We start from the raw sequence: 15,963 nt of genomic DNA on the forward strand, positions 1-15,963 counted from the left end.
TTCCCCTCAGCCAACCACAGATTCACTTACTTGTGGGATTTTTTTGCATTTGCTCCATCTGGTCCCTTCCCACAGTCATAGGCCTGTATGGTGAACGTGTAGTCCTTCTGTAGTTCACAGTCGAGTTTTTCTTTGGAGCGTATTATTCCCTCACCAGTGGATTTATCCACTACCACTGCTTCAAAGGGGACATTTTGCCCATGAATTTTAAATCCACAAATCTCACCTACAGATTCAAAGCAACAGAGGTTAGAACTGGTCAAAATCACTACGCTTCTTTTTTTTTTTTTTTTTTTTTTTTTTTTTTTTTTTTTAAATGAATGACCAAATAGTTTGCAGCCAAGGGTTTGTGAGGGTCTGTGGACAAAGCAAGAGCACTGTGCTTTAAAATGGGTGATTTCTGGGAACTTTAGTAAAAAGAAGCATATGTCTGCCTTCCAAGCAACTCGTTTACTTGCATCCATTCATGCAGGAGTACAAAAGAGAAAAAGAGAAATGTAGACAGGCATTTCACAGGAGTACTTGAGATAGCTCTAGGGTAAGAGTAGAACTTATGAGAGCACACAGCCAAGGCCACTTGTAATCTCTTCTATGCCAAGCTACTGGGAATAGCTGGGCAGCTTGTTTATTTTGACCAGAGCAAAAGGTTAAAATGCACAGTTACTAGTCAAGGGATGAGAAAGCTTCAAGGACAGGTTCAGCACCTTAATTACAGAAATTCTGTCAACAGATCAATGAACAAAGTCTTCCTGTGCAATGTACCTGACTAAAATTAGGGAATCAAAATAAACTACTGAATGAGAAAGGTAGAAATACCAACTTCTCAGGCATCCATTTCAACAGCTATCTACTAGCAGACCAAACTTCTTAATCGAGAAAGCTCTCACAAGGGACAATTTGGTAGGCTTTCCTTTCCATTCAATCTCTTCATCCTAATGCACTTGAAGTGAAGCTCCTTGTCCATCATTCTAAAACATGTCTGAGCTTGAGATTACGTTACAAGTCACCTTGCTGGCGCAGATGGGTCAATCTGTCAGCAGGTAATGAGGACTGAGCCCTTGCTGATCCACCTGCACTAACAAAAGCCACCCAACCTTTGATCAGCTGTGCTGTGTTTTTACCTGTATAACTTGTTATGAAAGGGATTCTCTTACACCAACATTAAATACTAGTTTATTATAACTGCAGTGGTATCACAGTACCAAGAAGACATTCCTACTACAGATACACCTACAATTATTTTAAAAATGCACTTGATTGAGATTTTAAGCTACTGAAATACATACTAGAAGAAGCATACTGCACACAAGGTGGTAATAATGCTTTGGCACCAATAAATTTTACCAAGCACGTGAAAAAACAATGTCCAAAAAAAGTAAGCTATCAGTGAAAACATCAGAAAATGTTCGTTTTCCCCAAATCATCAGTGCCCACAGAATGTACAGTGATCCCCAATGGTTCAAATGGATGTCTGATGTACAGATATTTCTAACCAAGGGTTTGGTTACATAACAATTTTTATCGATATATTTTAAAATAGAAAAGAACTGGGAGAATAAATGGGACAAAGAGCATGACAGGATCTTCTGTTTAAGTGCTGATTCCCCATTTCATAACCAAAGTTAGTGGGTTAATATTCATAAAAGGGATAGAAAGAACCCTTTATCACCTTCTTTGGTGACTGTCACCTCAAAACTCTCTAAAGGGAGAAAAGATAAACCCAAGTCAGTAATACAGGAGAGGCTGAAAAGGGAACAAATAAGGAAAAGGCAGAGATGCACACATTACACAGAAAAACTTTGGAAAAAAAAAAAGTCTTTTACAATTCCAGTGGTGATTTGTTGTAACTGTTACCATTTTAGAGTTTTAGTTCTGTTAAATATGATTTAACCTTTTATCTCCAGATTATCATTCGTAGAACTCTGAAGTCAGAGATTTAAATTGCAGGCTTATCTACAGGCTTTTTGTTTTTTAAAGAATTCAACTGCTAACCAAGAAATGTTGCAAATTCCACGTTGAGAAATTATCCATAAAGTTGAATTTTCATCAAAATTTATCACTATTTTTCTATTTAAAGACAGGGTAGATACTTTAAACAAACTTTTAGCTATTCTACTGAAAACTCCATGTTGCTGAAACTAAAGCCACTTCATATTCCTCTTTTGATCTCCAGTAATTAAAAAATAAAAATAAACAGTCATTGGATGTTTGTGCCTCCAAACCATATTTTATCTGTATAGGCTGCAGCATTTGCAAAGTTTAAGTACTGTATCAAACTCAACATGAGGGAGCTGAATTAAACATGGACACACTCAAGTTTGACCCTAATGATGATACAAGCTTTAACTGAAGACATTTGGGCAATTAGGAGGAGTTTGTATATTTCCTTAGCAGTGCATTTCTTTTCCAGGTTCAACAACCAACCAACACTTTCTACCATTTTACTGGTGTAAGATGACTGCATGAGGCACCCTGAAAGGCTTCAGAATTGTAATGAAGATTAAAATTGTGATAATTAACCATGTTCTTCACTCCATCGTAAGTTATGACTTTGTTCAAACCCCATACTACCACCTTTTACAGATCATCTAACATACTAATTATTTTTTTCCTGATTATCATTATCTTTGACCTGAATTGCAATATAGCACAGCAGATTTGTACCCTTAAAATCACCTTAGGCAAATCTCCTTTTAATTCTCACATCTTTCCAACAACTTGCAGTTTTCCAGCTCTGTGTTCCAGAGCTGCCTCAGAAAGAGATGGAGCACTAGAACTGCAGAGAAGTATTTTTTCTTAAAAGGCAACTTTCTAGCAAAAATACCATTAAGAAAAAATGTAATGTAACCTGATTTGTAGTCCTTCTTTTCTAAAGGAGCCAGTTTCTGAAATAACTCTCATTAAGCCCTCCCTGAAGTCCACATCAGGTAACCCCTAGATTTATAATCAGCTCTTTATTTTAATGCACACATACACTGCCTCTCTGAGACATCCTCACAATTTAATTCTGTCTATTTTTACATAGTATATAAATACAACCCTGGATTTTAATATGGCAATAGGGTCATTCATGAACATCTTATGCTGCTTCAGTGTGTGGCTGACATCACTGGTTAATGATAACTGACAATCCACCTGCAAGAAATCTCCTGTGCACTCCAGGACTTCTAACCTTGACAAGTACACACTGGGTGTGAAACATGAAGGTTACTGGAAAAATATATGAAGGGAACACGAAAGCAGAAAGCCTGGTATGGGAGGAAGAGGGAGAAGTGTGTTAATGTAGCAGTTACCCATCTGGGACAAAGGGAGGCTGGTTAACTACTGGTCACTTCATAACAACCTGTAGTGGCCTTTAGCTCAGGCACCAACTCCAGTTTTGGCTGTTAAGACATTCAGGCTTCCAAGCAAAGACATAAGTAAGCTTTTCAGTTAATATCCATGTGTCTCCAGATGCTTTTTAGGGCACAAAGCTCTTGTTCAAGGTGTACTAGAGATCAATGCCTTCCAGATATTTCCCAGAACAACAATTGACCCAACATAATTGTATTTTCCACTTCACGCTAATGAGATTAACAAAAATCCCTTTTATTACTGCATGGGCAAAGTACTTCAAACTGTACAAGCTACAGTGCCTAAGAACTACAGGGTTACCTATGGTAAAAGTGCACTAAAGAAGCAAATGCACAGCTCCCATCTCTTTTCTCCAAAATGTCAGATTTTGACATTTAGAACTGTTTCAAGACAAATAAGACAACTTACAGATGAATACACCCATACGTGGATGATATTCCTTTTCATCTCAGTTATGAAATGCATATATTTATGGTAGAGGTGGTAGAGGTGAAGATTTTCTATGATAATAGAATTTTTTGCACTGATTTTTTTTTTTTCCACTGCCATTGAGCAAGCTCAGTCCCATGCAAGGTATTTAGTGGCAAATGTGTTCCCTAAGGTTCCATGCTATGTCACATATACACGCCACTTGTTCTGGTTTCACCTTGAAGTTGAGATTCACTGCTGAAATGAATTTCTCTCTCTCCTCATTCTTAAAGAGAATAAAGATAGACCTGTAATTGGATTTTTATTTGATACATTGGGAACTGTTCAGCCAAGCGCCATGTCAGTGGGATAGAACTTTCAGAGTGTTCTGACTCAGCTGTACTTACAGTTGAAAAATTATCTCCCTTCACAGATATGGCTGCACACTGCACTTGATGTACGTTTGTTGAATTACTCCTTGGATGTGACAAGATCAAATCCACAGATTACACAGTGGCATTCATCCTCTCCACATATTGTTTCCTTACAGCCACCATCCAGCTGAGCACTGCATTCACGCCGGCCTGCTGCAGACAGGATGTCAGCACAGCTCCCTGCCCTAACCAAACAAGGGCTGGCAGCACAGCATGGAAATGTGGTGCTCACCCACCAGCCCACTGCACTGCACATCTCCAGGGAAAGGCAGATAAAAGGTTTGGTGGATTTTGTTTGATTTTAAAAGAGCAAATTCGGATTCTGCAAAACTATTTTCAAAGCTCTATTCGTATTCATGCTCTAAGTTAAGAATTCCTAACCCCCACAAAAATGATTCTTGCATCCCAGATCAGTAGAGCAAACTATGTATTGTGACCATGTTTTTCTCCTGGTTTGGGAGGGCAGGGGAACCAGAACCTTATGACAGATGCACCAACAGTTCAAGAAACTTTTCCTTCCACAAAGGAAACACTTCAAACCTTTGGCTACTAAGTAAGACCCTCAGCAATACACATTCAGCTAAGTGAAGACATTCAGATACAACAGTTTGCTTCAAATCCAATACAAAGTCAGTTCCATTTTGCACGGTGAATGGAAAATCTCTACTAAGAGTTTCTAACATTAAACTGATTTTAGACATGAATTATGCTAACGTACAATAAAAAATGTTGTTGTCCTTTATTTTATGATCAAATTCCAGCATGACTCAATTTGTAACAGAGAGAAGTTTCAGTGAAGAACTAGGAAGGTCATTGTCTTCCCAAGCAGATCCATAACAAATACAGAAGATTGATGCCAGAGGGTCTCTGTGAATTACAGAGCCAGCACATGTGAATTCAAATTCTGCCTTCAAAAGTGTATTGTTTCAGATGCAAGAGCTCACCAACTTATTCTAGAAATAGATGTCTAAAAAAACAGTATTTTTGCACACCTAAGTGTAAGGATCCTACCCACAGCAGAGTAAAGCAGTGAGATACTCCTCCTCCTTGCCCCACAGTTTGTGTACTACAGAGCATTTAATGAACTATTTTCAAGATGTTTTGACATGCTCACATTTAAAGTGAAGCAAAAGATTATTTCAAATATTTTAAAACTACAGACAGTTCAGAAGGGTTGAGAGCTCAATTAGGAGGCACAGTTAATTAAAATATCCAACCTTCTGAAGCGTGAACAAATCTGATTTGCAATACCCATATACTACTTAGGGCTGAAATAAGCATTTAATCCTGAAAATGCTTTGTTTTGCTGTGAGAACATGCTGTCACTAACCTAATGGGTTTCTCACACGTAAACACCCACATAGATGCTGCTGGACAATAACAACACTATTCTCCATTCTAGGACATGGCTACCAAACCACCAACTAAAATTGGTAATGCTGATTCAACAGCACTCCCACATCTGGTCTCCTCAAAGACAGATTCAAGTATTGTTCCATTTCATGGTAGACATAAAAAACATTTATTTAAGCAACTAATCTGCAAGTATAGAGTTTAAGCCTGTGTTGACCACTACAATTAACTTAAATACCTGCAGGTGCTGGATAGTGCTTCTCAAACATGGTTTGCTAATATTTTGTCAGACCATGGGAACACCCTTCCATAATAATGGATCCAGTTAATGAGTGAATATTCTTGCATGGTAGATTCCAGAAGAAAAACCCACCAATAAACAACAAACACTACAGCAGAATTTTGTAAGAGAACTGCTGGCTGTCAGTCCTATGTCAAAAGTGAAAAGCTAGCATATGTTTGGCAAATGGCTTTTGTATCATCTCCTATATGATTTGTTAGAGGAGAAAAAAGCCTTCAAACAGTGCTAAACCACTGAGGTATACAGGAGATAGAAGACCTGAATTCATCATTTTCAAGCAAACAGTACTATCTGTGCTTTAGTGCTCTGATCTGAATCAGAAAAAAACAAAGCAAAAGGAATGATGTTTCATCTGCATCATTCAAGCTGCAAATCTCAGTCCAGAGATGCTCATGTAGCTGAACAGCACCTACAAGAAAAGATCTCTTCAACTCTACTCCACTAATCTAACAAGAGATTGTAAGATTATGAACAGTCAGCTTACTTCTACATCTCCTCAGGCAGTATTAAGCCAGTACCAGTGAAAAACTCCATTATCAAAGAAGATACTCTGCACAGCAGCAAGACGAGCTCAAACCCACTTACACAACATTCAGACTCTTCCCAGATGCAGGAACCTGCTTACGTTTAGGAAAACTTCAGAAGAGCCAAGCTTCCCTCCACAATTCTGCCCAAAATTAAACAAGAGGTCAGATTTCTAGCACTATCTCATAGCTAAAGGAACCTTAGCCATAAAATACATTACATCATTAAATAAGTCTCAAGCTTCACAATTCTGACATTGAAAAAAAAAAAAAGTGCTGAGAATAATGTTCTCTTACGTCACCTCTGCTCTCTGACACTGACCAAACTGTGAAATATCAGTGATTCTTTGAGTAGAAGAAGCTTTCCTCTTCTTCACATTTTCTAAAACACTCCAAAATGCTACACAAACTTATCACAGAAAGCCTGAATTTTCACAGAAACTTCCAAAAAAGCCAAATACTGCAGAAAGGAAATGCAATCTTAATTTTACTAATGTCAGTCTATTAAGACACAAATTGAATGCTCTAAGAAAACTGAAAACTGTTTGGAATGAGAAGGAAATGTGCATTTCAGAACTACAAACAATGCTGTGAAATGTGGAATCTGGAGGACTGAAGAAGTTAGATGCTGTGCAAAGGAATTCAGAAAAAGTAACACACATGCAATTGAAAGAGTATCTGCAATATACACTATTCTCCACTTGGGTATGTGAATATGGCTGTAAATATCAAATAAAACCATGGTCCATGCATGGGTATTTCCTAGGATCTGTAAGCTACAAACATGACACTGCTGTTAGGGAAAATACAACACAGTATTTGCCATCAAGATAGCATTCCCACTTCTTAAAAAATAAAGCTAGATAATTTATTTACCTGCAAAACGCAAAGGTGCATCTTTGTCCAGGGCTATTAAAGGGGGGTCCAAGAGAACTGTGTTGTCGTTTTCTGTGACTATCCCATGATACGTCGTTTCAATCCATGGCTTATGCTTGTTAACTGAAAGGGGAAAAAAAAAAATCCAGGTTAACATTTTTGAAACTAAGGCCTTCTAAAAAAAAAAACTCCTTATAACACCGCCTTCATTTTTGTTTTCTGAATCCGAAGCACTATTTTACTAAATTCAAACATTTGAGACAAAATCCTGGCCAGGTACGTTCAGAAGAGTCCACAGTCCCTGTAGGCTTCCCAAAAGTAACTCAGATCTAAATTAGTTTCTTTTAAATATGCTGGGATTTAAGATGGCCCTCAAGTGCAATTCAAAAACCTTTTTAACAGCGATGGGGAGCTGCTCTCAGCAGTGCCAAACATCACGCCAGAAAAAGCCAAATTCAGTAGCAGACAAGAAAAGACTGGCCAACAGGAGACACCAGGGGGCTGCTGAAACTGCTTCCCTCCAGCCCGGAAAACTTGGCATCTGGTTGGTGGATTATTCTTCAGAGAACAGGAACTAATAGTCAACACTTTGCATAGTTTCAACATTTTTTTTCGTGTGTGTGTTTATTGTTATTATTACTAAGAGAGCAGATAGAGATCAAAAGGAGAGCTGCAGGAACTCTACTGAAGCTGTGGAGCTATGTCAGGGCAAGGAAACAACACAGGAGAGGCTACAGAAAAGGGCAAGGTGCAAGTACAGCACTTCCATATCTCTGCTGCAGAGGTGCAAAGCAGATGATCCGTGCCCTCTGCTTTTGCAGATTTGCACTTTAGTTTTCTTTAATCCAGCACACATCTGCATGGGACCAAAACCTCAGGCCCTTTATGATATCTAATAGGATGCCTTGAGATCTGAGTAGCATCCCAACCTGTTGTATCACCTCTTTAGTAGTTGCTTGAGGAGACACTGAAGCTCCTCCCAAGTACTGCCCATAGAAGCATTCTTCAGCTCTGCGCACAACAATCTGTAAAGCAATGGCCAGAGCATGTTTAAGACAACAGGTCTTCCTCTGCTGTTAGCTTTATCAGCTTGAAAAAAAAGAGTTTTTGTAGAACATCATGAAAGATATGAGACAAAATCATGTGTTACCTACCAGATCCTCAGCTCCTATATGACAACCCAATGAGAGAAAGCCTTTCTTATTAATTATCTTTACAAAACACTTGCTAAATACAGCTCATAGAAACAGTGCATGTGGTTAACAACTACTTTTTCTTGACATCTGAATATATTTTTTTTGGTCTGGTTCTCTTCATGCTGAGTTTCCAAGTGCACCAGTTCTACCAGTTCTGTTTTGGGCAATGTGTATTTGTCACTTCATAAAACCTCTCAGACTATCGTGCACTCTTCTTGCTTACTGAATTAATACTATTTCCCTCCAGATCTAATTCTGGAAGGCTGTATGTATCTAGCTGCTTGAAACCTCTGGAAAACATTCACTTGGAGGCCCTGAAAACTGTTCCTTACCATACAAAACCATGCCAGCATCAGCAGATGATGCAGCCACGCATAAGAAAAGCCTTGTTAGATGTTCTAACAAACATACAAAAAACATGTCATTACTGATATCATCCAGATTTTGGTCTTTATGAGATATAATACTTACAGCCTCTAAAATAAGAGCCTGTGCAATCACACCCAAGTCTGCATGATAGAAAGTACACTGCTGTGCAGTTCAGTCCTGCTGCCTCAGCCTGCAGAATTACACAAGTGGACTGTCAAAGTGGCAGAGGCACAATGCTAACCCAGACACTGCAATGCGTTCAAGATGTCTGTCGTGTACTTACCCTGAGAAATTTAAAGAAAGAGAAATAAAAGGACACTGAGATGTTTAAACATAGATTCAGGGAACTCATACAGGAAACCATAACATTCTCTCCATCCACTTTCATCTGCCATCTTTTACTGGTTAGTGGCAACAAACTGGTAGAGGGTAAAACCTCTTCATACACAATGATGCAGCAGGAGAGAATTCGCAATGAACTATTTTAACACAAAGAGTGTTTAATTATTGTCTTGTGGTTTTACTCAATATGGCAGCACTATCTTTATTGCCTCAGAGCGCTCACACGGGCACGATTTCAACATTCAGCACAGCACACAGCCAGCTAAATGTCAGCTCACCCAGAAGTACACTGCAGCACCCTCCAAGGAACTTGGTGTTTTAGAACAAACTTCTTCACATTCAAAGGGTCCAACACATCATTCTGCCCTGAGAGGGAAGGCACCCATGTCTGTTACAGTATAGGTCTCTAACTGAAGCACACCTCCTCATCCAAACCTGCTCTAAAACAAAAGTGCTTTGCTCATACAGCTCTGGCAGTCAGAAACACGAGGATGCAGCTGTGTATTTCTGTTGTTGGTGTAGCTCTGGCTGTTATTAAATAGCTGAACATCTCATATGACTGAGTTCTCTTCTGCTCATCTTCACCTTCTCAAGACCCAGCACAAAAATACCAGCACAGATCTCTGACAGAAAAAAAAAAAAAAAAAGCATCTCCATTCTAATGCTTCTAAACATAGATAATATGTATTTTTTAAAGCCTTGACAAAACTTCTCCTAATTTAGCAAGTTATGATAAATCCCATTACAGTCAGATAGGGAGTTCTACAAAAGCTTAAAGTACCATAACCACATATGAACACAATTATGATGAGTATGCTAAGCATCTGCAAAGCCTAGTGAACCTTCAAACAGGCCCAGTTAAAAGCAAAGTCATGTCATTTTATTGTGCTGCAGACAATAAAATCATAAAGCTTAAACCCCTTTGTGTTTAGGAAGGCTAAAACGTCGCTGGATTTTAAAGCATAAAGCTTAAATCCCTCTGTGTTTATGAAGGCTAAACATCACAGGATTTTAAATCACACACTGAACTAATTGCTGAATATCCAGGAAAGGCCCCTTATCCGTACTTGTGATCTCCTGACTCCAGCACAACCACACAGTGTAAGAAATTCTCAAGCTAGCATTTGAAAGATGAGGCCAAGCTTATGAGTAATTCATTAATGCTTCCCTTGAAACAACTGCAGAATTGAAGCAAGAATGATTCTGATGTCAGTTGGCTTCAATGATGTTAAGTGCTAGACTGACAGCTACCCTCTCACTTCTTTTTTTCCTCTGAAAACATCACAAAACTCCTGAAATCTGGAGAGAAAGTTGTCCACAGCCACACTGTTAACTTCAAACTGAAACACTCAGTCTGTTCCAAGCTTGACACTTAGTGCCCTGAGCTGTTAATCTCCTGCCATGTAAGTGGGATAAACTACGCTGCTTCCCCTGAAATACAATATTCACACTATTTGTGAGTGCCTCCATTGGAATCTGCTGTAAATCCCAACCAGCACTGAATGCAGTCAAGTGGAGGGGGAAGCCTCCCTGGCACATCACGGCAAGTTGCCTTCTACTTAGCGGTCAGTGACCAAACATCTTTCAGAACAGATAACCTACCTCCTTTTCCCCAGCAGCAAATTGAGCACTACATCTCACATTAAAGCTTTTATTGCTGCCAGGCAATGGCTGAACGTGCATCTGCAAGGTGAGCATGAGCAGCCTGGCCAATTTGGATCTGAAGATAATTGCACTCAGTTTCTCATGATACCGAACAGACCAACGTCCACTAATATCAACTATCAACTAATATCAACAACTCCTGGCTGTTCTCAGAAAGGAGATGTTTCTTAAAGGAAGGATGCTCCTCCAACAACAGTGGCTGATGGTACAGAACGCAGTCCATCAGATCAATTAGCAGCATTTCCTCCTGCTGCTTACAAGAATTAAGGAATGCAAATTAATGTGTTGATAAGTCAATGGAGTTCAGGGCTAGCCTGGAAACTTCAGGCAAAAGCTCCAGTCTTAAACTAACCAAATGAATTCAGTTCTACTATTTGAATGTAAACACATTTAATGTACTTCTCTAAGTCCCTTCTGAGGCCTTCAGTTATCTCCTTAGAAGTGGTCAAAAGTTCATTTGACTTAAGTGGGATCTGGCATCTACGTAACTGGAGATTTAGATGCACCTCAACCAGAAAGAACTGCAGCTGACAATATTTGTTTTTTTCTTCTGTATAATTATTTCAAGTATATGGTGCTGCTTAGCCATGCTACATAACTTCAGAATTAGATCAAGATGATGTCAAAACAAATTTGTGTGAATTAACTGATAAAACATGTTTGAACAAACTCAATAAAAACTGTTAGAGTTATACAGCTACATCCACATCCACTCTCATCATCTGGTGACAGTGGATAAACTTAAAACATTTGCTTTTAAAATCCAGCTCACTTCATGAAAATTCCAGAAGTGCATAAAAAGAGAAAGATGTTCTGTCAATTCAGATGAATTGCCCTCAGTGAACTGAGTAAGCAATCCTTGATTCCTGCCCTGAAGGGCTGACAAAATTTTTGATTACTGAGCATCTTCTGCACAACTGCCTGCCTCCTGGTGCAAGAGAATACAAGCACGCCTTTCAGAGACAATGAAACCTCCACAGGCCTTACCTTGAATATGCATAAGTCAGTACTGCTCTGATGAAACTGCAAGTAATATCAGTAAGAGAACAAGGTTTGTGTAGTAGGTAACCAGAGGAAAAAACAGCTCTGCCAAGGAGAAAAGGATGTAGAAAGGAAAACATACTTTCTCCACCCTGAAAGCAAAGTCTAAGAAAGGGTGTAGCATGGTCTGATTGTGGTGTGTTCTGTTCCTGCCTAGTGTCACCAGCCTGCAAGTCACAGCTGTGCCTCCATTTTCTATCAGAAAAGGGTGAGGATTAACCTTGCATATAAACAACTTGAAATACATCAGTGATAATGAAAAGCTTTCTTTCTTTAAGTAGGTCTTATCATAGCTAGAATTTTACCAAAACTCATCTCGCAGTCATATATAAACAATGGGATAAAACCGAACACGAGTGCAGCTAAACCACAAATCTATAGCTTGGGTTTGAAAGACAAACTACAATTTCTGTTCCTGGGACATAAAAACTGTAGGCTGTAACTGCGGGATGCACTGTGGTTGGGTAAGGGCAGGGATGGGCACTCATTGACATTACCCTTTAAGATTCTCAGCTGAAGGAAAAGCAGGAGGTGGAAATTCATCCCACAGTTCCACATCTCTGTCTCAGATCCTTACAAGGAGCCCTTGTAACTTATGCTCTGGGGGCTGAACTGTCACACACTGGGTGCATGAGGTAACTAACCTTTATAAATTATCAGTGCTTATGGCTCAAATCCACACAATTAACAATAATCCTCCAAGCACTACATTCACAACCAAGGGCCGTAAGAACAGAAAACATAAGCCTCTATCCATAACCATTACTTTAATGCATGTTCTCTTAAATATTGCCAGTAACAGGAACAGAAATCACTTTCTGTGGTCATATTTTCCAACTTCATTCCTTGAAAGGTAATCTTATTTACAAATAGATCAAACATCACCTCAGTAGAGCCAGCACTTCTGGCTCTACTTGTCCACTCCTTTTAGCAGCAACTTGTTTTCTATCTGAATACAAAGCGAGCGAGATGAGGCCTAATACTCCAAACAAAAGACAGAAAGACAGATCTTCCAAGGCGCTGAGGCTTCCAATAATCCATTCTTAAAGCTCCTAAGGAGGTTTAGTTCCTATCGAAGCCAATGGGAGTCAAGCAGCATGAGTCAAAGGAACCAGGAATGCAAAACAAGATTTAAGACCAAGGCTTCCCACTTACTGAACTCACTCGTGTTTCAAGATATCGCTTCTGTCTCTGACAGTAACGATAATGCAACAAGATGGATGCTCCTTAATATCACAAACAATATTTCATACAGACTTCTCTGAATGCAACTTAATAGAATGAGAGATAAGGGTCAGAAAAATTATATGAGTGTTTTTGTTCAGAAAAAGTCAATGACTACTTAAGTTTTTTTCCTACCCTGCGAAACAGCTTCATAGCTATGAGCCACCAAGCTATTAGATATTTACATCTTCACAGCACAAAGAGCTGTTTTAACCCAAATACCAGAATTCTATCAATCTTTTTGGGAGGAGGTGATCACATTATGCTGTCCTGAACCCTGGCCTGGGTTTAACTTCAGGCCTTCTAACTTCCATGAAAAACAGAAGTCCTGGAGCCTAGCTTCTGTCCTTCTCTAAATAGATAGATAGATAGATGGATCTTCCCAGTGATCTGAAAAAGGTGGTTTAAAGTCTACAAAAACATGGAGATCTCAAACCAAAGCCATAACTAAGAGTCTGGCCAGGTTTCTATTGATAAATTTTCCTGATAACTTGGCAGACAGCACAGCTTGCAGCCCAATGATCTGGGAAAAGACAACTGGCACACCAGCATTCCAAACATGCAGTACATTATGCTAGCTCAGAACACCACATCTCCTCCATTTCAATTTCCATAGCAGAGTTATGTTTTATATATAATGAGTGAAGAAACAGATGAATTTTCCTGCTCGTTACTTGATCTGAACAGATGATTCTCTGCTGTGTCTTCTACAAACCATGTATCACATGAAGATTTAGCATTGGTTACTTCTGCCTCTTCTCAGTGTTTTTTTTTTGTTTTTTTTTTTTTACTTACTAAAAGCTTAGGGGGGATAAAAACAGCATCCTCCCCAGTTGTCTTTTCATTATGCTTTTGTGTATCCTTACCTTTCCCTCTCTCTAAAAGGGAGAAGGAAATCTCCCCACCAACCCCACATTACACAGGCTGTTACCGTGCCAAAGAAACATCTGCAGTAAAGCAGCGGTAGCAACAATGTGGTTTGTGGTTTGGATTTAAGACCTTCATAGCACCAAGTAACTTCCTGAAAAAAAAAAAAAAAAGAAAAAAAAAAATCACAAAATAGCAAAGCTTCCTTGAGATACTGTTACTTTGATTAATAAATACTCTGCCTAAATGACCATAAGGCAGATGGGGTCCAAGCAGCACAGAGGAATAACACTCAAACTGATGTCTAACTATGGAAGAAGCAGACACATCAGAGGCACTGCCTTCTCTGCAGAGCCACACCACGCCAATTCTTATTCAGTTCTGTTGATAAATTACTCCACTTTTGATAGAAAATACCTCAATGTCCTGCTAACTACTGCTTCCCACTGCAATGTTAGTCAAACTACTCTGAAATATTTGGGTCTACCAGACCAATTACCAGATGAATTCAGCTGAATTAAACATTTTGCATCAACTGGACAGAAATATCTTTAAAATTGATACAACGCTTCACACTACTTAAAGCTCACACCTAACTTTTGTGCAAGATCACAATCCACCAAAAGCTATTTCTGTTCCTTTCCTTTATCACAAAAGGAAATGGTTTTCAGCACTCTGCTCTACCCACAGGAATATACAGGACTTGAGAATGAAATCCACTGTCTGATCCAGTATTTCTACTCCATTTCTGCTCGTTACCAGGTCAAGCACAACTCTCTTTCTACCGCGTAAAAGAAATCTGAATTCTCTCATTTCCAAGGACTTTTAAAATTATAAATAGAGGGAGCTCTGCTTGAAGGAAATGGAACTGACAATAGAGCACAAAATGGGAAGATTACTATAAATGCTTCCAAACAAACATTTCTCCTAACAACATGGAAATGAAAGCAAGAAGCCCTAGCAGCTCTCCCTCATGTAAGTATTCTCCAGAGTTCTCTTGCCATTAGACAGAGCTTCACATAACACTCCTTACAGACCTACCAAAACGTCACAGAATGAAGGCAATGGTGTGCATCAGGCCAAATCTGGGCTCACTGGGTAACTCAGGTTTGTGTGATGGAGTTTAACAACACAAGACACACAGAGCAGCCTTGGGGAACAGACGGAAGGCAGAGCTCTGGACAAGCTGCAGAAGGGCCAATGCACAGCACTGCTCCCTCAGCTCATCCTTCACCTTTAGGTACATCGAGATTTCTTCGGAGCAGTTTTTGAGCTTGGTATTTCAAATGGTGGAAAAGCCCATTAATGCAATGCCATGTTTCCACAACGGGGTGGTTAAAAAAAAAATAAAAAAAATCTGTCTCTAAGAAGAGCAGCGAATAAATAGGCTGTACTTAAAGAGATGTTGTGCGGGTTAATTATGGTCACATTTACACAGCTGGCAGCCTCCTTCATTACAGGAGCAGCTTCTCGATCCTCCGTGGGGAAACTGCAGCAAGATGCATCCCTAGCGACTTATCTTTAACACCAACTTCCCCTCCATCCACTCGCAAGCCATTTTAAAGCCAGCCACGGTCCTAATCTGCATTCAAACCAAATGCCGGCTCTCAGCTCCGCCACACGATCGGGCGGTCCCGGGATAACCTTCAGGTGCGCAGCCCTGCAATGCGTATCTGCGGCTCCGCTCCGCCGCGCCGATCGATGGCCGCGAGGCCACCGCCAACGACCGCCGCGCGGCCTCGGGCCGGTCGTTATCGCCCACCGCCGCGCAGCGTTCTTTACGTAAGCCTCAAGGTTAGGCTCCGCGGGGGCTCGAGCCAGAACCCCGGCACGGCTTCAAACCGACGCCTTCCAAAAGACCGGAGAAAGCGAGCGACGCTCGCAGCAAGGCACGACCCCGGCACGGGGCGGGCGCGCCGCTTCACCTTCCCCGCAACAAGTGCCGATCTCAGCCCGGGGTGCTGCTGAGGCGGCGTTACGTAAGGGCCCGGTCCGCCAGCACCGAACGA

General features: G+C 40.1%; 1 protein-coding gene across 4 annotated transcripts in view; it reads right to left on the reverse strand.

Annotated features, from left to right (window-relative positions):
- CLSTN1 (calsyntenin 1) overlaps window positions 1–15,963 on the reverse strand; it is a 38,546-nt gene that overhangs the window by 22,034 nt on the left and 549 nt on the right. For 2 of the 4 annotated variants that reach the window (XM_085242326.1, XM_085242328.1), the window contains exons 2-4: window positions 7,251–7,373; window positions 1,670–1,699; window positions 31–226 (exon numbers count right to left, since the gene is read on the reverse strand). In XM_085242326.1, the coding sequence (XP_085098452.1) occupies window positions 31–226; window positions 1,670–1,699; window positions 7,251–7,373 (349 nt within the window). The remainder of the gene's footprint in view (window positions 1–30; window positions 227–1,669; window positions 1,700–7,250; window positions 7,374–15,963) is intronic. The other 2 variants (XM_085242327.1, XM_085242329.1) reach the window with 1 other exon arrangement.

Source organism: Meleagris gallopavo, chromosome 23 (assembly GCF_905368555.1).
Source record: "Meleagris gallopavo chromosome 23, MGAL_WU_HG_1.1, whole genome shotgun sequence".
In the NCBI taxonomy this organism is placed as follows: Eukaryota; Metazoa; Chordata; class Aves; order Galliformes; family Phasianidae; genus Meleagris; species Meleagris gallopavo.